Genomic DNA, 18,994 nt, shown 5'->3' with positions numbered 1-18,994 from the left:
GTAAAAAGCCAGCCTCCACATACTAAAAACCACTTGTTAACAGAGACCCAGGAAAAAGGTTTATAAAGTGTTTTAGTCTGAGGGGTAATCATCTCATTTTTGCAAATAACGTGTTCAGGCTGGCTTGACCACTCATCCTTTTCAGCTGATTCTTTTCCCATCTGCAGGAATCAATATAACTGATTAAACAGAATATTATGAACAAAATGGCAGCAAAACTGCTTTTGTGTGCCAGCAATCTGGGACAGCAACAGAGAAGAAAGCATAGAAAAAACAGGATAGACATAAAAATAAATAACAACCAGCTCTCTCTTTTCAGAAAATGGAAGCCAAAGTTACATAGTTTTTCTGTTAAAACTCACAGAACACCATGCAAGACGAGTCTCAAACAAACAATAATTTCAGGCAAGTTAATGGCTCTGTGATTAATTTCTCACACGTGTTCCAAGAATGGCTACTGTTGACTCACTGCAGTGGAATCTTTTTACTTTCAAAGTCTTCTAATAGCAGGTATTCCTGCCCTTCTTCTGAGAGAAAGGGTGACCCTTGGCTGGTTCATACACATAGGAAAGATGAGGAAGACAGCATTTAGTATTTCAATACACCTCTCGAATGAGCCAGAACAATAAGGGATTTGGAAGTAGTGTTTGGCTGCATTTTCTTATCTAGGATTCAAATACAAACCTTAAAAATCTCACTAAATGCTACAGTGAAACAATGTTCTTTCTCAAGTCAGCAGCGATTAGAGCATAAAACTATTTTAGATGAAATACTGCATGATTGTTACAGCTGCAATTGCTGCATCCAAGGCATTCTCACAACAGCATGTGGTGCACTCTGTGACACTGTAATGAATGCTGTCTGAAACACTACAATCCTCAGAAATCCCGAAGAGGCAACTCAGATACTTCTATGTTTCACAGTTACTCCTCTCACCCAGAAAAAAACCTCAAAGCCTTGAAATAAAATTCAGTGGTTCCCAGATTACCTGTAAAGTAACATGCAGAATCAGAATAGAAAATGTTCCCTCTGCATATTGGACACTTTTAAGTCTAAAGGGAAAACATCATAGAAATCACCATTTAAGTAACAGTAGCTGCCTGTTTAAATACAGCTATTAAGCCTTGCACTTTACACCAAGTCTGTATGAAATACACAGATAAATTGTTACAAGCCTGGAAATTTATAGGAAAATGATGCAGCCATTTGGTTTTCTTTCTTTGCCTGTCAGGATGTGGACTGGGGTAGTGTCCACTCTTACAAATCACCTTAGTAATGTGCTACACAGATACCCGAAGCTCTCATTCTATAGGAAAATGTCTATATGCTCTATGCTGTGGTCCAAATCCAGCAGCTTACCCACTTTATCAGACATAAAACATAGGCAGTCCTTATAGGTGGAAACAAAAGTCCAGTAAGGCTGTTATTCTGAATGTTCATTGCTACAGCCTTTTTAATGAAAGGACACAGCTATTTAGTTACATAAAATAAACTAAGCCCATATAATATCCAAGTGATCGCAATGCCAATGTCTTCAAATATTCCTACAAAACCATCACTTATTTAAACAATCTCTAAACTCCCAAAGATTTTGTTCAGTTCTTTCAGTTCACTAGGCATTGTATCTCCATTGGACTTTTTGCCTTGCCCTGTACCTTCTTCCTTGTGTCACCAGTGACTTCCTTGAGAAATTGTGCAGGCTAATCAGGGACTCTGTACTTTGCCATATTTTGTGCCCCCTTCTATGGTCTCCTCAGTCTCTACTTAACCCACACATCACATAACTGTGGAAGTCAGGTCAGAAAGTCAATTACACATCCCAACCTTCATAATTCCTAAAAACACCTTCATGCTGTGGTGGTAAAACTCTGCTGAGCCTGTCCCTCTCAGAAGGAAACGGGCACTCAGACACATTTCTGATGGGGCAGGGCACTGAAATCCAAGTCAATTCCTCTGCCAAGCTGCTCTGGAAGTGAAACCAAACTTAAAAGCTTTTGGCAGGAACACTGACGTACCTCCTGGGCCCTATCAGCCTCTCAACATCACTAAACACTGAAACCTTTAACACTGGGTTTCCCCTTCTCCTGCAGGAGGTCCTGGGGCACACCATGCTGCCTGTAACCTGCACATTCCATACTCTGGGGGAACTGTAGGCGCATTCCCTTGTTTTAGAAGGAAGACTGTAAAGGGTGGATACTTTTCTACCACATAATCATCAGTAAATGGAGCCGGAAACTCCTCAGGCACAACAGAGCAAGATAAAAATGCCAAGGGAGCGCAGAACACATGGCACAGGAAAACTGGCAGAGCATCAAGGTGTTGATGCAGGAGGCACTGCCACTAAAAGGCATGGCCTAAGGAAGCATGCGAAATACTCATGAAAACACTCTCAAAGGAAGCTTTCCTCAGCCTTCCACGTACTTTCCGTAATCACAAAAAGAGTATGTTTTGTTTATTTTTCTGGAAGTACCCCAGCAGATTTTATTTGAAATTACTGCAGAAAAGAAGCTTGCCAGAGGGATTTATAAGGTTCTCCTACAGAATGCTCAAGGCTGGAAGGGACCTCTGGACACTATCTGCTGAGCTTTTCCAATACCTCTAAGCAAACCCTTCAAAATCAGGTAAGGCTCCTCAGGAGCTTGTCCAGTCAAGTTAATTTGTGGTTCTTTTAAACCATTTTTTTTAAAGAGGACAGATTCCAGTATGTCCCTAGGCAGCCTGCTCTAGCAATGGCCACCAAGTTCCATTCTGGCAAACCACAGTGATATTTCCCAGGCAGCTTCTATGAATATCATATCCTCCTATGCAGGAGGTGCTGTACATTTATTTAAGTTAGAAGTAGCAGTTGGAGAAATAAATAGAGATTCAATTCGGTAGAAGTTCTAAATTTTTCCTTCAAATTTCCTATTGCACACTTCTTTAAAGAACTGACTGTGTAGGTACTCTTTATTCAGTAAAAAATAAAGCTTATTTGAGCTTCCTTTTATATATCTGTTATTTGTAAAAAGCTGAAATGGATATGGAAGCTGAGTGGTTTCAGCCTCTGCATTCTTAGTTATCATAAAATAATTGGCTTTTTTCTTGTTTAAGAGTCTGACCCATGCTAGTAATAGTAAACAAATACCACTTGAAGATGACGGTACTCAGTGATGTGGTAACCTTGCAGGTGATAATAAAATCAGCATGTTTTTAAAACCCCTTCCATGAAAGCCTTAACCGGCAAAACTGGGGCACCAAATGCCAGGAGGGAGAAAGGCTAAATTCATCCAGCTTTTTCTAGTCCTAGACTAGACTAAGCACACCAGATTGTGGCTAAAGAAAGGGTACTTCTCTGCTCTGTGCCATGCACCACTCCAAGCTACAATGAAATGCTTGGATTGCTGCATTACTGTGATACTTCTGGTGGCAATTGCTGTCCACACTTTTGGAGAATGCAATATGGATCTAGCACTGATCAAAAACTTACTATTGCAGGAAAAGGTTTAATGCATGGAAAGAAAAGAAGGAAAAGTTACAGGCAGCTTCCCCAAGTAGATCATGTGCATCCAAATGCTCAATGGCTCGGCAATAAAAAAATGCTTTTAGCACAAACATTCTTGGTCTGTACTACAAACAAGTGTTATTAAGAAACAAAAGTCACCGACCTCATAGGTTCAGGTTTTTTACTTTGACAGTTTATTAGCAGTAAGTAGTCTTGAGGATCTTCTTGACCAGAGGAAGACTCCAGAGGGGGGACGTTAATAAGCCGATACGGAGAAGGAAGGGAAGATTCTGCTTGCATGGAAGGCGGTGAAGTGTTGATGGGCAAGGGTAACTCAGCAGATGGTTGTAAAGAACTAACTGGTGGCTTCACAGCATCTGCAAACACATAAGCAAAGAATTCTTTATACTATGAAGAAGTAGTTTTTCAACATTAAGAGAATTATTAAGAGAGGATGTGAAAAATCTCGGGTTTTAGTTCAAATTTGTGAAATTGATGGATGTGAGAACATCTGGATGCTAACATTTGTTTCAGGGTATTTATATTCATATTTTAATCTTTGTATTTTCAAACTGCAATCAATTTCTTAAGTAAGCCTTGGAAACGGAGGTTCTGCCTTATTTAATGACTTATTTAACCCGCTTTCTGGCCACAGAAAGAACAAAGATGCTGACAGCTGCAGTAATACAGCTAAAACCACAAATCTATTGTCTTAATCAAGAGCAGACAAAGGCCCATAAGTTATTACTTGAATATGGCAACCTGAGTCAGCAGTTACAAGTATTCTTTCCTTTTTGACCAAGGTCACTTCAGCGTTTGAGATCAGTCACCAGGTAAGACCTGGCCACTCTCAATATCTGAAAATCAACAGGAAAAGTGCTGCTTTTGCAATGGAACAGGAACATCCCTTACAACTACAAAAATATTGCAAAGGTACAACAGGTAACAAGTTCCACTAAGCCCCCTGATTACAACCCTAAGTATTTATTGTTGTGCAATAATTGAAGCAGTTGTGGCTGGGTTTGGTTTTGGTTTTCTCTTCTTGTTTTGTTTTGGCTTAGTTTGGCTTTCTTTTGGACTGGGGGAGAAGAGGTGTACTGTGAGTTTTTTTTAAAATAACCATATCTTTCTAATTCTTATCTACTTCCAATCCATGTATATTCTAAAGTAACTTTTTTCCTTCCAAATACATGTATCCAGACTATTAAATTATCTGGGAGACTAGAAAATATCAACACCACACAACATTAAATAATCATTTGACTTTTTCATTGTTTTAATGACACATTGACGAAGAACAACATAATTAAGCAAACCATTTCCCAATTATCAAGGCTCCCTTGTACTTGCAACTCATTGTACATTCCAATTTGCTCATCCCAAGAATGGATGCTGATTATTAGCATTGTTTAAATGAACATATTATTATCCAATGCTCCTGCTCCTCCCAGGCTTACAGGCCAGCTATGCACTACAAAGTAGCTTCATTCAGCTTCTGCTTCCCAGCACTACCCTGGGAAAAACCAGATGAGCAGCCCAGAACACAGCCCTCCTGCTTCCAGTTCTGTGTATGCCAGGTTCAAGTGATTTAGACGTGGAAATAGAAATAGCAGCAGTTGCTTTGAACTCCCATGGTACCTAAACAGGCTCAGAAATTAAATCCCACCACGCCCATGTGGGTGGAAGAGTCTAGGTGTATGAAAATTCCTCAACTCAACCTACCTGAAAAGGTAGGATAGCCTAAAAAAAGTTATTATGAAGGGTTGTGACTGACCTATTCATCAAACTAGTTAGCAGAAGAAAGGAAAAACCAGACTGTATCCAGGGATCACACACATAAAAATAAATGGATGCACCCAGGTCAGATAAATAATAGTATAGAGATGTTTATACTTCATAAAATCTTTACACATTACATTTCTTGAAACATATATTCCTGAAAATTCCTGACCATGTCCTATGGTTTAGAAAAATGGAGGAAAAATATAAAATTCATTACATTAATTGTTCCCTGAGAAGTGTTACTTAAAATAGTCAATGTTTACTTAAATACCCTTGTCTTTATAATTCCTATGCTCTTCCTATTTATGTATATTCTAGAGTCACTTCTTTCTTCCTTTCAAATACAACAGTATTTGGATGCAAAAGCTACTAAAAAAGCAGTTTATTTTCTACAGTCTGAAATACAAAACATGAACAGCTTTCTATCATTTAGGAAATTCAGAGCTTGAAGGAGCCTTTTTGAGGCACCTACTAATGTTTCTTGATTTCCCTGTTGCTGGGGCTCAACAGCAGGAAAAGGGAAGTGCCTGAGTAGATCTACCAGGAATGTACTTCTTGTTCCTGGAAAAGTGGTAGTGGGAGAAAAGACAAGCAGCTCTCTGCCCTGTCCCCTGCCTAACTGAGGAACACAAGTAAGTTTATGCACCAGTAAGAGTGTGGAAGAAAGGGTTCCTGCCAAATATGTCATTCTTTGACCACACTTAGAGATGAGATCCTCAAGAGCTTCCCTGTGACACAGTCCCCACCCCATTCCTGGTCCCTGGCTACACCAACCTTCATGTCATTGGAACTGCTCGGTGCCAAGTTCACACGAGGGGAAAAAAGAAATCAAACAGGATATCCCTGGGGCTTCCAGGGAAGATGGGTGTGTCAGTCAGCCCTCATGCAGTCAGGAGAGCCCAACAGGTACACAGTAAGATGCCTACGTGACCTGATGCAATTAAACAGACCATGCACTAGCATTCCCAGGAAGAGCAGCAAGACTCAAGGGTAACTTTCCAGGGAAAAATCAAATCAAGAACTTTGAAAGAGGACCAATGTATCCACCAAGTCTGATGTACTGCTCCAGCTTCTGGGGCACCCCAAGGCAGAGGCTGCTTCCACAGCCTCTGCTGACCAGCCTCTGACACACTGTTCTCTGAATTTCTCCTATTTCTTTGAGTGTCTTTATAATTTTTACCTTTACTACCATCCTGTGGCAGTGAGGTTCACACCTTATTACACACAACATGAAAACCCACTTCCTTTTAGACCTGCTGCCCCATAGCTTCACTTGATATATTTCAGCTCCCATCTTCAGAGAAACAGTGAACAATTGCCTCCGACTCATAATTCCCATTCCCAACTTTACACAACTTTGTGGTAGTTTTTACTGAGTTGGTGCTGCTTAAATTTTTCCTGGTGCAGAAGCCATTTCATTGCACCTCAGGTTTCCCTTTACCCTCACCTTTCCTAGCTCTGCTACTTTTTTTTTTCCTGAGAAGGGAAACTAACTACTGCACACAAAGCACAAAAAAAAAATGTCTGGGGCACACTTTCTGATTTACAAAGACATAACAATGATTCATTCTGTTCCTATCCTAACCTTTCCCTTTCAATTGTTACTGAATATTAAAGGTGATCCTGTCCAGCTGTCTGGAAGGTTTATGATCTGTTCTCTGAGCAAGGATTTGGAGCCCATTAATGTTAATGGATCATTAGGGACACTTTCCTTCTGATGAGTTGCCTCATTTATTTTGACACAGATTATGCTTGATAAAATCCCTGATCCTCCTACAGATCTGTGTGGGGTTTGTTTGAGTCTGGGGTTTGTGTGGTTTGGTTGAGTATTGGGGCTTTTTCAGTGTATAGACCATTAACTATTAAAATACCAACTTTCTGATGTGAAACTAATCTTCATACAGGCATTTTCTATGTGTTAAATAGTGTGGGCTAATGCCTGATTTAAAGAGAAACTGAACTTGGTCTAAAGCACTTCAGATTATCTTTATGCATTGATGCATTTTCAAATTTGCCTACAAGGGAAGCAGTAATGTTAAAGCTTTCATCACCGAGCAAATGAAGGCTGTTTGCCTATCTGCACCCTCTCAAATAATCTCTTCAGCCACGTACTCTGAAGCTGATATGAAGGAAAATTTCTCTCCCAGCAGCCTATTATGATTTCAAAGAGTACAATCGTCAACTTGCTCCACTTTGGACTAGCACATTTTTAGGGAAGGGGTCATCTGCACACCAAAGAGCATTGTAAGTAATTTGGTTTGTTCCCAGAACTCAGACACTCGGACTGCTTTGAAATAACTGGGAGCTGGAAAAACAGCCAGAATATTTAACATGCAAATGAGTCTAACAAGAATCCTATTTTGTTTTTATAATTCCTGCATTCAGTACAGCTAGAACAAGCAGCTTTCTCAAAACAGGGCAAGAGTTTTATCTTTTCTCAGTTGGCTTCTTAAGAGCAGTTATAGGCTTCATGTTCACTAGAATTTATACTTTTTTCCTCATAACTATTTTCGTATCATATAAAATTAATGAGATAAAAGGAGCATTTTCTGAACAAGAATAATAAAAGGCTTCTCTTTCTTCCTTCTTAACTATATAAAGTTTCTTTATTCCACCAGTTCCTATATATCTGTGCTTTGCGTGCAACCTAGAAAAATATCTGAGTGTGGGAGTTTCCATTTAGGATTGGGTTTGTATTTTGGTTTGGATTTTTTTGGTATTTTTTTTAATGAAAGCAAAAATTAAATTGTTTTCTACACTATGATATACAGTCACTTAATATCTAATTATGCAAAAACTGGCAATGTTCTCATACTGAACAAACACAGAGGCCTCATTACAGCAAGCATTTCTTTAAATGTCAAAATTGCAATCAAAGTAAGAAAATGCATTCTTTGCACATTGTAGGTAGAAATATGAGAACAGAAATGGGATTTTCCCATTGCAACAGTGAATCAGCAACAGATGTGCAATGGCATGATTCTTCTATTCTTCTGAGATGTTTCATTCAATCCACTTACTATAATGCAGGTATTATAAGCAGTGGCCAACAAAATACCAGAGCAATAACTTTGTGCAAAAATTTACAGATACAATAGTAAGAGCCATAATTTTAAAAAACCAAACTTCATAACTTCAGCTGAAACCTTAAAAGAACTTCTTTGTTTGAGAGATCCTGGAATCAAAGGGCCACGTGTGCATGCACAGAGCACAAGGACATGTATGCTGGTGGGTTCTTTCTCTTTTCACACATTACCTCAACAGATGAGAGCCAGATCCAGCCCAGAAGGGGCACAGACACACGAGCCTGGGTTTGGGTTTTGGCATTAAGTGATCAGCTTGGCATCAATATGAAATCTATGCAGTAAAGCTCAATACTGAACCTTTCTGCTACACCCAGAGAAAGTCCTTTATAATGCTCTGATAAAAAGTTCCTGTGCATTTCATAGGTTTGTTTTCTTAGTTTAATATAATCTCACAGTATCTCTCTCTTTCTGAAGATGAACATGATACCCTATTTAAGGAATGAGGAACTCAGCACTGTACATTATGCCCAGGACAACCCTGCCTCCTCCACCTGAACCAGAAACACAACCAACTGTTCCAGGTTCCATCACACACTGAAGTTTCCAGCTTTCAGAGTTAACATCTGAAATTTAGTACTTACTATCTGCAGTTCATATGTAATTTTAAGCTGCACTTTTGGTTACCCATTTAAAATTTGAAAATACCAAAAGCGTTTGCACTCAGAATTGACTCCCCCTCTCCACCTGTAATTTTCTTTTGAAGACTATTCATTTAAAAGGAGAAATAAGAGAAACATCTGTAGCCTGTTCTCCCCATCTTCAGATGGTACACAGGCTGGGTGACACAGGAAAAATAATCAAGGAGTCCTGTTATAGACTAACTTCTGTAAGTACTCGTGAAGAGAAACAGTGCAGCCCACCACATTAAAAAGCTTGGGAATTCTTTTTCTTCACTGAAAAGGCCCAGAGCTTTCCTAGGCAGAGCCTGGTGCTCTGACCACATGGTGACTTTTCCCAGCTGGGGCTCCAGCTTGGTGCCTGGGCTGTAGGAATCTCTGTGTTCCAGAGGCTTCCATCAATCCATGTGCTGCCTCCCAGCACCTCACGGCTTGAGCGACAGCAACCTGCAAAACACCTTTCCAACCCTTCTCCCAGTGACTCAAGTAATGTTAACAGTACAAGAGGTGTCCAGCAGGAACCAGAGAAAATTAATTACCTAGGCATAATAGATTCAGTCTATTTTTCAAGGAAGAGCAGAATCACCTTCCATGTGAACTTCTGTAACATGCAGCTGTCAGCTTAAGAGAATGACCTCAAAAGCTCAAGATTAAGATTCTGATCATACCCCGATAGTAAATTATTTTTAAATTATATGTATTTTTTCCTCACATCTCACAAGGGAAGACCTACTCTTGCAGATTTTGTGCTCTATTCATCATCATCATCTCACTTAACCATCTGTACTTTTAGCACATCATCTGAAGCAGAACACATCCTAGTCCTGTCTGCTGTCTTCTTTTTCTCCTTTGGATAACAGGCAATGATCATCTCAGCTTTGCCTCCTTTTACTCAGCTCAAGCCACCAGCTACCAGCTCTATCAAACCCTTGATTACTCCTATTAAATTTTGCCAGAAATCTCTAACATGTATTCATTCTTCACAGTCTATCATCACCTTCCTCTCAGTAATTTCACCCTTAAAGAAAATCATATTTGTATGTCTCAGTAGCCATTATCCCCCAAATGTCACTTACTCAAAGTAAGCAATCAAAAAAGCCCTCACAAAAGAGATGCCTTTATGCCCTTGTTCCTTCTAAACCTACTGCCTCACTTCTGTGACAACAGACCCACAACCCATCTCTGGAGCATTTCTCTTATATGCTTAACTCAGTTTTTTTGTGTTCTTTTTTACTGCACTCCAGGTCATCAGTCACACATACTTCTGGCATGTCACCTTTGAGCCAACAATTCTTTCTAGTTAATCGTATCAGAGAGATACAAAACCACCTCAACTCTTCATTAAGTACATCATCTCCATAGTGCAAACTTGTTGCAAATATTTTTTAAGCTTATTACTCAGTCATTGCACTTCTCTTTATAGTACTCCAGAGCCTCCCTGCCTTCATCTAAAAGGTCAGCTATTTCTCCTCACTTTTGAACCTTTTAATGACCAAGGTCTTGAATATTCAACATATGCTATTGGGATGGCAATTTTGATTTGCCAAGTGTGCCAGCCCCTGTCAGCCACTTGTTAAAGCTGTCAAAGAAGAACATTTTTTATTTCTTACAGGCAGACCCTTCATGCAGGAAGGGCACCCTAAACACCTACAACAACCTCTATTTATTTATCAAAGACAAGGAATCAGGATGGGAAGGTGAAATTATGTTCATCCTGTCAGTCTCTGGTACCGCATCCAAGCTGTGATCAACCTGCAGTGCACAGATTATCAGAACATCATTTTAAAAAAGCATGGTTACCCAAAAATACTCGTATTGTTTCAAAGGCAGAAAGGTATGAGGGCATACACCAGATAGCAGCAGCCTGAACAGAAACTTTGAAAGCATCGCGTGTGAAGCAAGCTGCAGCGCCTTCAAAGTATGGTCCTTAGGATGACAGAAACTTTTTTCACCACATTTAATTATTTGTGTAAATGTAATTGTAGATTTCAACGTCTTGTTCTTCCCTTTTTCCCTCTTCTGCTCTACCTTGTTATTTCTTCTGGTTTATTTTGCTATTTCTATATTTATTCAAATGAATTCATGCAAGTAACATGCTTGCATATAGGAAGATCATTTCCTCTTTCCCCTGCTCTGCCAAGCACACAATTCACTAAATTACAGAAACATGGAGTTGGATCACATATAAAATATTCATCCACTAAATTCTGGGGAAGGGCTTTCACAGCCTAGATATCCTTAGAAAGATTTTCTTTATCATTACATCACTCACTGAGAGAAAAACAAGTTACTTCTCTCTTCAGATAACAACTAATCATGTCTTGCTTATCACTGCTTTTTTTGAAAGTCAGTTCTTCCCTCAGTATTTTCTTCTCAGGAGAAAAAAAAAGCCTTCAACTTTTCTTCTCATCAATCACTTTTAGAAAGCCACTTCCTCTATTTCTACCTTTCTTTAAACATTTATCCTCATCCTTCTGAAAGTTCAGGCCACAGTATTTCAGAGGACGTCTCCACAGCAGCAGGCGCAGAATAGTCATTACCCAGGTCCATTCAGTCTCTCCATCCCAGATTGTCTCTCACTAGAGTTCAAAGCACACAAAACACTGGTGACACATTTTTGCCTTATAGTTCCATTTTAACCTCTAGATGATCTATTATATCATGATCTTACAGAGAAAATATGAATGATATAAGTGCAGTATGAAACTCTATGCAAACCCAAACTCAATGCTCATGTATCGCTCCCCTCAACTTTGCATATGTGTTTTAAACAGAAGATGCTACACAAAGAAATGTTTTACAGCTTCCATTTGAAAACAAGAAGCATTAGCTAAGAAAACATAAAAAGTACCCAGAAATTTATTTCTAAAAGATTCATTGACCTTATTTAAAATAAAAATTTCTTCCTGTTTCTGTCTTAAGTTTAAAATAACTAAATCACTGTGAACCCTTTCATAAAAGAAAGTCCCTATAAAAAGCCAAATATTGCATATATTGTAATTGTAATGCAATCATTACAAATTACCCTACACTATGATGCAACCAGAAATGTGAAGACTCAATGCTTGTAATTATGACTGAAGAACATAAATTTATCTACTCTACCCAAATACAAATGTAACATTGCAGATCTCCACAATGAACAGATTTCACATGTATAGATCAATTTCTAGTTGGAAGGTCAAAATAAAGCATTAGGTAAAAATGAGTACTCAAAATAATTTCCAATGAAATAAAAAAAACCCCAAACTTTACAGCACAGGAATCTCTGAATCTTCGCTATGCATGAAAGGAGCAGCTTAGAGCTACTCTGATCTTTATTTTTCTGGTCTCTCTACAGTTACGACTCTTTCTTCCTCATTTATCCCAACACCAAAACAGAAACTCCACATTTGTTTTCTAATAGCAGTAGCTACCACCATCTTGTAACATTTTTTTCTTTAAAAACCCAAGGAGGAAATGGGCCTGGGCTTCAAAATGAACCCCAGCAGAAGCAATAGTGCAGTGGTGTCCCTGGTTCTTGATTGAGCTAAGGATGCCAATGACAGGACTCTCACAACACAACCCTTAATCAGTCTGGCAAGAGACATTTTGTCCAGCTTCAAAGAAAACTATATCTTCTTCTTCCACAGGCTAAAAGGAAGATTGGTTATGTCCCATACTCTTTTTGTTTAGTTCCAGACTAAAATCATACTTTTTTTACTGTCTGAACTTCACCTGTTCTTTAACTTCCCAAAATAAACTGCAGGAGAACACAGATTTTATAAAGTACATTTATGACTTGCTCTTCCATTGGCAGGAAGATTCATCTTGGAAAAATAAGAACTTGGCAATAAAGACTCAGCAACTGATTTTCCCATTTTCCTTTTTTTAATTCTTCCTCAGTGCACTGCAAGGCATCACTAAACCCACAAAACAGACAGTACTGTCAGCTCTCAGTTGTGTGAAAGTGTTGGAACAGTTCAGCCAAAGCTAAAACGCCAAAGATGAAACATGCAATGAGAGTACAATGGGGAGAAGTTATCGATACAATTCACTGAAGCAAAAATCAGTTTGTGAGGGCACAGTTACATCTCTCCACATCCATAGCATGTTTCATCCTCAGTTCAATGACAGAAGACTAAGGGCTAACATTACACCAGCTCTCAGAGGAAAGGTCTGATGGTTTTGAGGTGACCCCACCTCTCTGTTCCATGCAATGGACCCATGCTCCTTTGTGCTCTGACGAAGAGCTGCCAGGTGAACACATTTCCTCCTTAGATACCAGATTCCTAGGTTATCCCTGGAACCAAGGACTTCTGCCCACAGCTGCACTGGTGTATTACCCCTCTGCCCACCCCTCTCTGGAACACAGGGACACCTGGCAGGCTGAGCACTGAAATCACACGGCAGTCACTCTCTGAGACGTGCTGCAGGTGCTCCGGGGTGTGCTCAGGATGCCACGAAAACACGCTGGAGCTGTCAAAACAAGCACCCTTCCCCGAATTTGCTATTAGAGTGGCAAGTCATAGATGAGGTTTTCATGACAAAGTTGTAGTTCAAAACTGCAATAAGGAGAAAGAAAAGGGCCCCTTTTTCAGAACACACAACAGTATTTTCCAGTCACTTTTGAAGATTTGGCTGGAGCAAAGTGATGCAAGCTGCCTTTTTTGCCTCACCTCCCTCAACCCACAATCCTACAAAAAGCAGGGATTTAATTCTAGCCCCTTCAGTCAGGCATGCCTTATAACCCTATTACCACTTCTATTAAATCTTTTCTTGGAACTGTGCACAGAACTACAGCAAGTCATGTAACCCACTAATCTCCACAAGGAATGCAGGAATAATAAGTAAATGAATAAGAATGGATTCAGGACAAACAATGGCCACAAGGTATTTGCAAGGAATTAAACACACCATCATGTTTCATACAAGCTGCCTTCACACAATATCTATTTTGGTAGGATTAGAGCTGGATAGTGCAAGTTATTTTTTGTTTATTTCAGATGATGGGGGGTGGATTTTTTTTCCCCCAAGTTTCAAAGCAGACAGAGAAATGGTAATATTAGAAACCTGATATTTTGCACTCATTCCTGCTTGCATAACCATATGTTTTTATACCAAATGGAATTCCTTTGATGATTATGAAGATCTATTGCTGTGCATGACTTTACTTAGAGATTTTTCCTATACTCCTAAGACCTAACATGACACAGAACAGAAAAGCGTCATCCAAGTTCTACGGCACACTTAATTTGTAACAAATTCTGAATATCTCCCTCTGTTCTGCTTGCTTTTATTCAGGGTAACAAGGAAGTTTTAATGCCAATACACACAAGTTTTAAAACATATGCCAGCTAAAGATAGTCATCTGGTCTTTGAAACGTTCTTCACATGTAGGCACTGCACTTTCTCAGAAAAAGCAACAGAACTTACCCTCATCTGTAGGGTTGAACCCACAGATATCACAGATACATCGAACCCACTTATTCATCTCCTCCTCGCTGTCTGCTACCAAATAGAAAACTCGGTCTATAGTGTTGATATCAAAAATATAGCTGTTTTCAAACTCCTTTTTGTTGAATGTTAATCCAGCATCCACTTGTTGACACAAATTTAAGTCAATAATACGGATAGGCTTCTTGGCATGGTCATTTTTGTAGTATTCCAATACATCTGGATCCCCTGTTAAGCGGCCACTCCGAAGCACAAACCATCTTCTCTTCCATGCCTGGAAATTGGGCAGAGAAAAAAGGGAGAAAAATTAGAAGGAAGAAATCAGACTTTAAGACCTGTTGTGTATGGTTTCAACCTGGGTTGAACCCTGTACTAATAAGTAGTTCAATTTTTATTCTAAGAGGTTACACACCAGATACCCACATTTGACGTTATTTAGGTATTGTTACAGCAGTGGACTTGAGGATTAGTGAATTTGTATTTTAAATTTTATATCTTGGCTTTGTTTATAACAAGTGGATATATAAATTAAATCACTGTTTACAAAATGAGAAAGCATGAATACACTAAAGAAAAAGTGGTGTGGGGACCAGGAGAGGGGGGAAAAAAGCACACACAAAGGGCTTCTGAAGAAAGCTCTCATAGGCATGGGAAAAACAAAATAGAATACATCTTTAAGTGCTCCATGGTGTTTTGTTTCCAATATCTGTTGTTTCAGGCTGATGCATTTTAACTGAATTTTTCACTGATACTCAACGATAGCGACCTGCATTTAAAGAACAGACAATGCTCACATTGTACACTCTCCTCAATGCCAGGGCACGTCTGCACTCAGAACCTCATCATATTCCTACAGTAGTACTTCTTACAGCAAAAAAGCAACATTATTATTTTTTGAAACCATTAGAGAGATGGGGGTGGAGAGAATGACCAAATGTTATAGTTTTACCATGTAGACCTGGTCTTTGGGGAAGATACAGAAGAAATGAATTCAATAGTCTGACACTGTGCTTATTATACCAGCCCTCCTGATGGTGCAGAAAGACCCTGGTCTGAGAGAAAAGCAAAAGCAAAATGTCTCATTCTCTAACTAATCCTCAGCTGCCTTTCATCCCGTGGGCCTCCATCACCTGCCATAATTCTCATCAAAGAAAGACCTTAACTCAAACCATGCAACCAAGCTCAGCATACAGCTGTCCTGCTGCTTCCAACTGCATCTTTACTGCCCCACTTGGCTGCACTTTTGTTCCTCAGCAATACTGTGCTAGCAGCTTCTTTATATAGTGCCAGGATAATGGGCACAGCGGAAGAAAACAGACGTACTGTCATGGCCCACTACGAGAGCTGCACTGCTTTCATACTGAGAAGTCTGAAAGCAGAGCCCAGACACAGTGGGGAGCCATCACTGTGTCATCCATTTGCTCTTATACTTTTCAGCAAAGTTGGAGACCAAGGTAAATCAGTGCAGTAGCCAAGCCACTGTGCATTACCCCACAGAACCACACTACGCCCCAAGGCACTCCACCTGAAATTTCTTTAGGAAAGCCAAACAAGATGTTCAGCTAGTCCTTTGGAAGATTAAAAAAAAACAGCAGAAGAAATGCATGAATAAGACAGGTGAGTGCATTTTCCTTTTGACCAGCCATGGCTGTGTCCTAATGAAGGAAAGAAATGGAATCAGCAAGGATGGTCCCAGAAGGGGTCAAGATGTGTGATGTCCTTTAAACACTGGGACAGCAGCTTTGAAAACAAGAGTTTCTTACTATGTATTAGGGAAAGATTCAGAGCCATTTTTGTGAGGTACAAGAGTGCATCCATTTAATTTTTTGTGGCTGCTACCTTCAAACAAACTTGTGGAAGGAGGACATAAGGGAGAAAGAGCAAGAACTCCACTGCCATCTCCGAGCTCTGAACGAGTGCCGTCAGCTTTGCCCCAGAGACTCACAAAACCCTCATTGTGAAGTAGGCATGCCTTTTCAGGGTATCAAGCTTAGAAAGCTATTATGAAAAGATAATACAGAGAACAAGAGAAAGGGAAAAATGACAGACAGCTTAATTAAGGCTTGTGTTCCATTCTCCAACTACCAAAGCTCTAAAAGTTTTGTTATTTTTTTAAATAATGTCTATACTTTACAAAACAATTGTATTTATTTTAGTTCTGAATAACAGCATCTGTCCTTAAATGCTGAACTGTGTGAATCAAGTCAAAGTCTCAAGCAACTATTTCCATGGTAGCAGTAAGTTTAACTGGATGAACAGTTAAAATGCAGAAGATGTAAGAGATTAAACCCCTTCAATTTAGATTTCAAAAGTGAGTATATTCTAGTAGCACAGCTGGATAAGCACCATTTAACAGTGACCCAAAAACATTGGCAGAGTTTCTTTTGTTTCCCGTTTCCAAATCAAGTGACAACTTAGATGTTGGGATAACAGGAAACTTCAGTAGCAAAGGCTCTCTCTCTGGGCAAGGCCGATCACAGATAACTGCTACAAACTGCTTCAGAAACAAGCTTTATCTTTAACTTCAGCCTTCAGTCACTCAGATGAAATTTTCAAAGCAGAAATCAGGAGGAAAGAGATTCGAGATATGAGAGGAGCAAGAGCAATTGAGAAGCATGATGCATTTTGTCTCACAATTTGTGCAACAACAAAACCCCGTGCAAAAAAACTCCATCAACTCTGTATCAACCAGGCGTGCCTCTTCTAAAAGTTTATTTCTTGTACTGTGTCAGAGAGTGAAAGGTTCTTAGCAATCCTGACAATTTCTGTTGAGTATTAATGAGTAAATAGGACTCTAAAACTGAGAAAAACCAACCAGCTAAAAAGAATTTCCTTTCAGCCCTTCAGGCTACAAAACAGCAACTATAAAGTATTTAAAACATTGAATTTAGCCTGCTAGCACCTGCTACTATTTTTGAAGAGTTTTCACATAGTGTATATGTGGACATTTATTTCAGTCCTATAGTGAGTCACACTCTCTGAAACTGGCACAGATTATATTCAAAACCAAAAGCAATTCCATAAACTACACACTAATAAGGCAGATACAAAAGTTCTCTGGATTACAGTACAAAGCACAATTTAGCAGCAGAATAAAGCTTAAAGCTAGACAAGCGAACTGACATCAGCACCCTTGCTAATCATAGTACAAAAGTGCCTCTATACTTTGTCAAAGTGCAAAATGAGCTCACATAAATCACTCTTTGTTATTTGAAAATATCTGGAATTCTTAAAGCTTGATCTATTTTTAACATTTGAGTGTTTGTCGCTGCAATGAAAGCTGTGCACTGCCCCACTGAAGTATAGAATAGTGTGTTTGTGTTATATGTGCAAGGAAGAGCTTCTTCAGCAACAGCTTTCCAAAGAGAAATCTCTAAAAGAGAGAGTGCACATGTGCAAATACGTACTTATGCAAGTTTTATAATCTTCTTTTTTTTTAACCCATTTGGTCATTTTTGTTTGAAAATTTTGTGTTTCCTCTTACAGAAGAGCATGCTACAAACTATTTCTCATAATCGCCCAAAAAGATGCAACCAATTTATGACACAGGACAATTAAAGATACCAATTATTTATCTGTCACATAACTGATGGTATTATAAGCCATACATTATCCAACACTGGTTTTCTGTGCTAGAAGTCAACTACTTTAAGTTTGAGAAGTCAAAAAACCAGCCAGTATACGATTTAAACATTTTGTACAGTTTTTTAATTTTGGGAAGAAAATTGAGCAAATTTTTTTTAAAAGAAAGATTTACTCAAATGTATAAAATGTGTTATTAATATAAAGGGGGTTTAAAAATACATTTTATAATTATACTAGCACTTAGCCACTAAACACTGCTTGCAGAGCAAATACCTAATTCAGAAGAAAAATGGCTCCTTTTGTAAGTGCTGTAAGGCAAACATCATGGCAATCAAGTTCACCAGAAGCCTGTGTAGGCTTTGTAAATTATTACAAAATACAGTTTAACAAGGTTTGCTGCTTTTCTCTGAGTCTAAGAAAGGCCTTGTGTGCCTCTCAGCTTGTTTTCTCCTCTGGGCTGCACAGCAGATCAGCTGGCCTAACACAGGACACCACCATGCCTGCCAAACATTGTCCTGCTTCTGTCATGAGACCATCGTATCATGAGACCATCATAACTATAGAAACGAGCTTGTTTGCTTGCTTTTGAGGGAGGCTGAAATGTGACAAGCTGCTCACCCACAGAGCATCAAATGATCAAAGGAACAGTGGAATTCTGTATTTTTCACACAGCATTTTGGTTTACGAAGTAAAACCAAGGTATTCCTACGATTAGGGTTTTATTTCCCTAAGGTATATGCAAACTACTGGTTTCAATGTGAATGAATGAGCTAAGAAATTGACAGAAAGCATCATGCAGCAGTGTTAGGGCTTAGTTGTGGTTTTTTTAACTACTCTAGCTAAAGTTGTATGCAGTACACAGAATTTACAATATATTCTATTTACAAGAGGCATATCTGTTGAAGAAGTTGTAGCTATACTTCCCTTAATCTTTACATTTAGCGATTATTTTCCCCTCCCCTCTCCTCATATTCACTCGAGATGTACCTCATTCAGCTGTTGGCTGT

The 18,994-nt window shown here is 39.1% G+C and overlaps 1 protein-coding gene across 11 annotated transcripts in view; it reads right to left on the bottom strand.

Annotated features, from left to right (window-relative positions):
• GAB1 (GRB2 associated binding protein 1) overlaps positions 1-18,994 on the bottom strand; it is a 94,620-nt gene that overhangs the window by 23,801 nt on the left and 51,825 nt on the right. For 9 of the 11 annotated variants that reach the window (XM_082281698.1, XM_082281688.1, XM_082281691.1 and 6 more), the window contains 3 exons: positions 14,382-14,676; positions 3,645-3,858; positions 470-550 (listed from right to left, as the gene is read on the bottom strand). In XM_082281698.1, coding sequence (XP_082137824.1) covers positions 470-550; positions 3,645-3,858; positions 14,382-14,439 — 353 coding nt within the window. In that variant the 5' untranslated portion in view covers positions 14,440-14,676. The remainder of the gene's footprint in view (positions 1-469; positions 551-3,644; positions 3,859-14,381; positions 14,677-18,994) is intronic. The other 2 variants (XM_082281692.1, XM_082281696.1) reach the window with 1 other exon arrangement.

Source organism: Coloeus monedula, assembly GCF_965178545.1.
Source record: "Coloeus monedula genome assembly, chromosome: 5".
Lineage (NCBI taxonomy): Eukaryota > Metazoa > Chordata > Aves > Passeriformes > Corvidae > Coloeus > Coloeus monedula.
The sequence above is the reverse complement of the archived record's forward strand: the minus strand, read 5'-3'. Positions and strand labels throughout refer to the sequence as shown.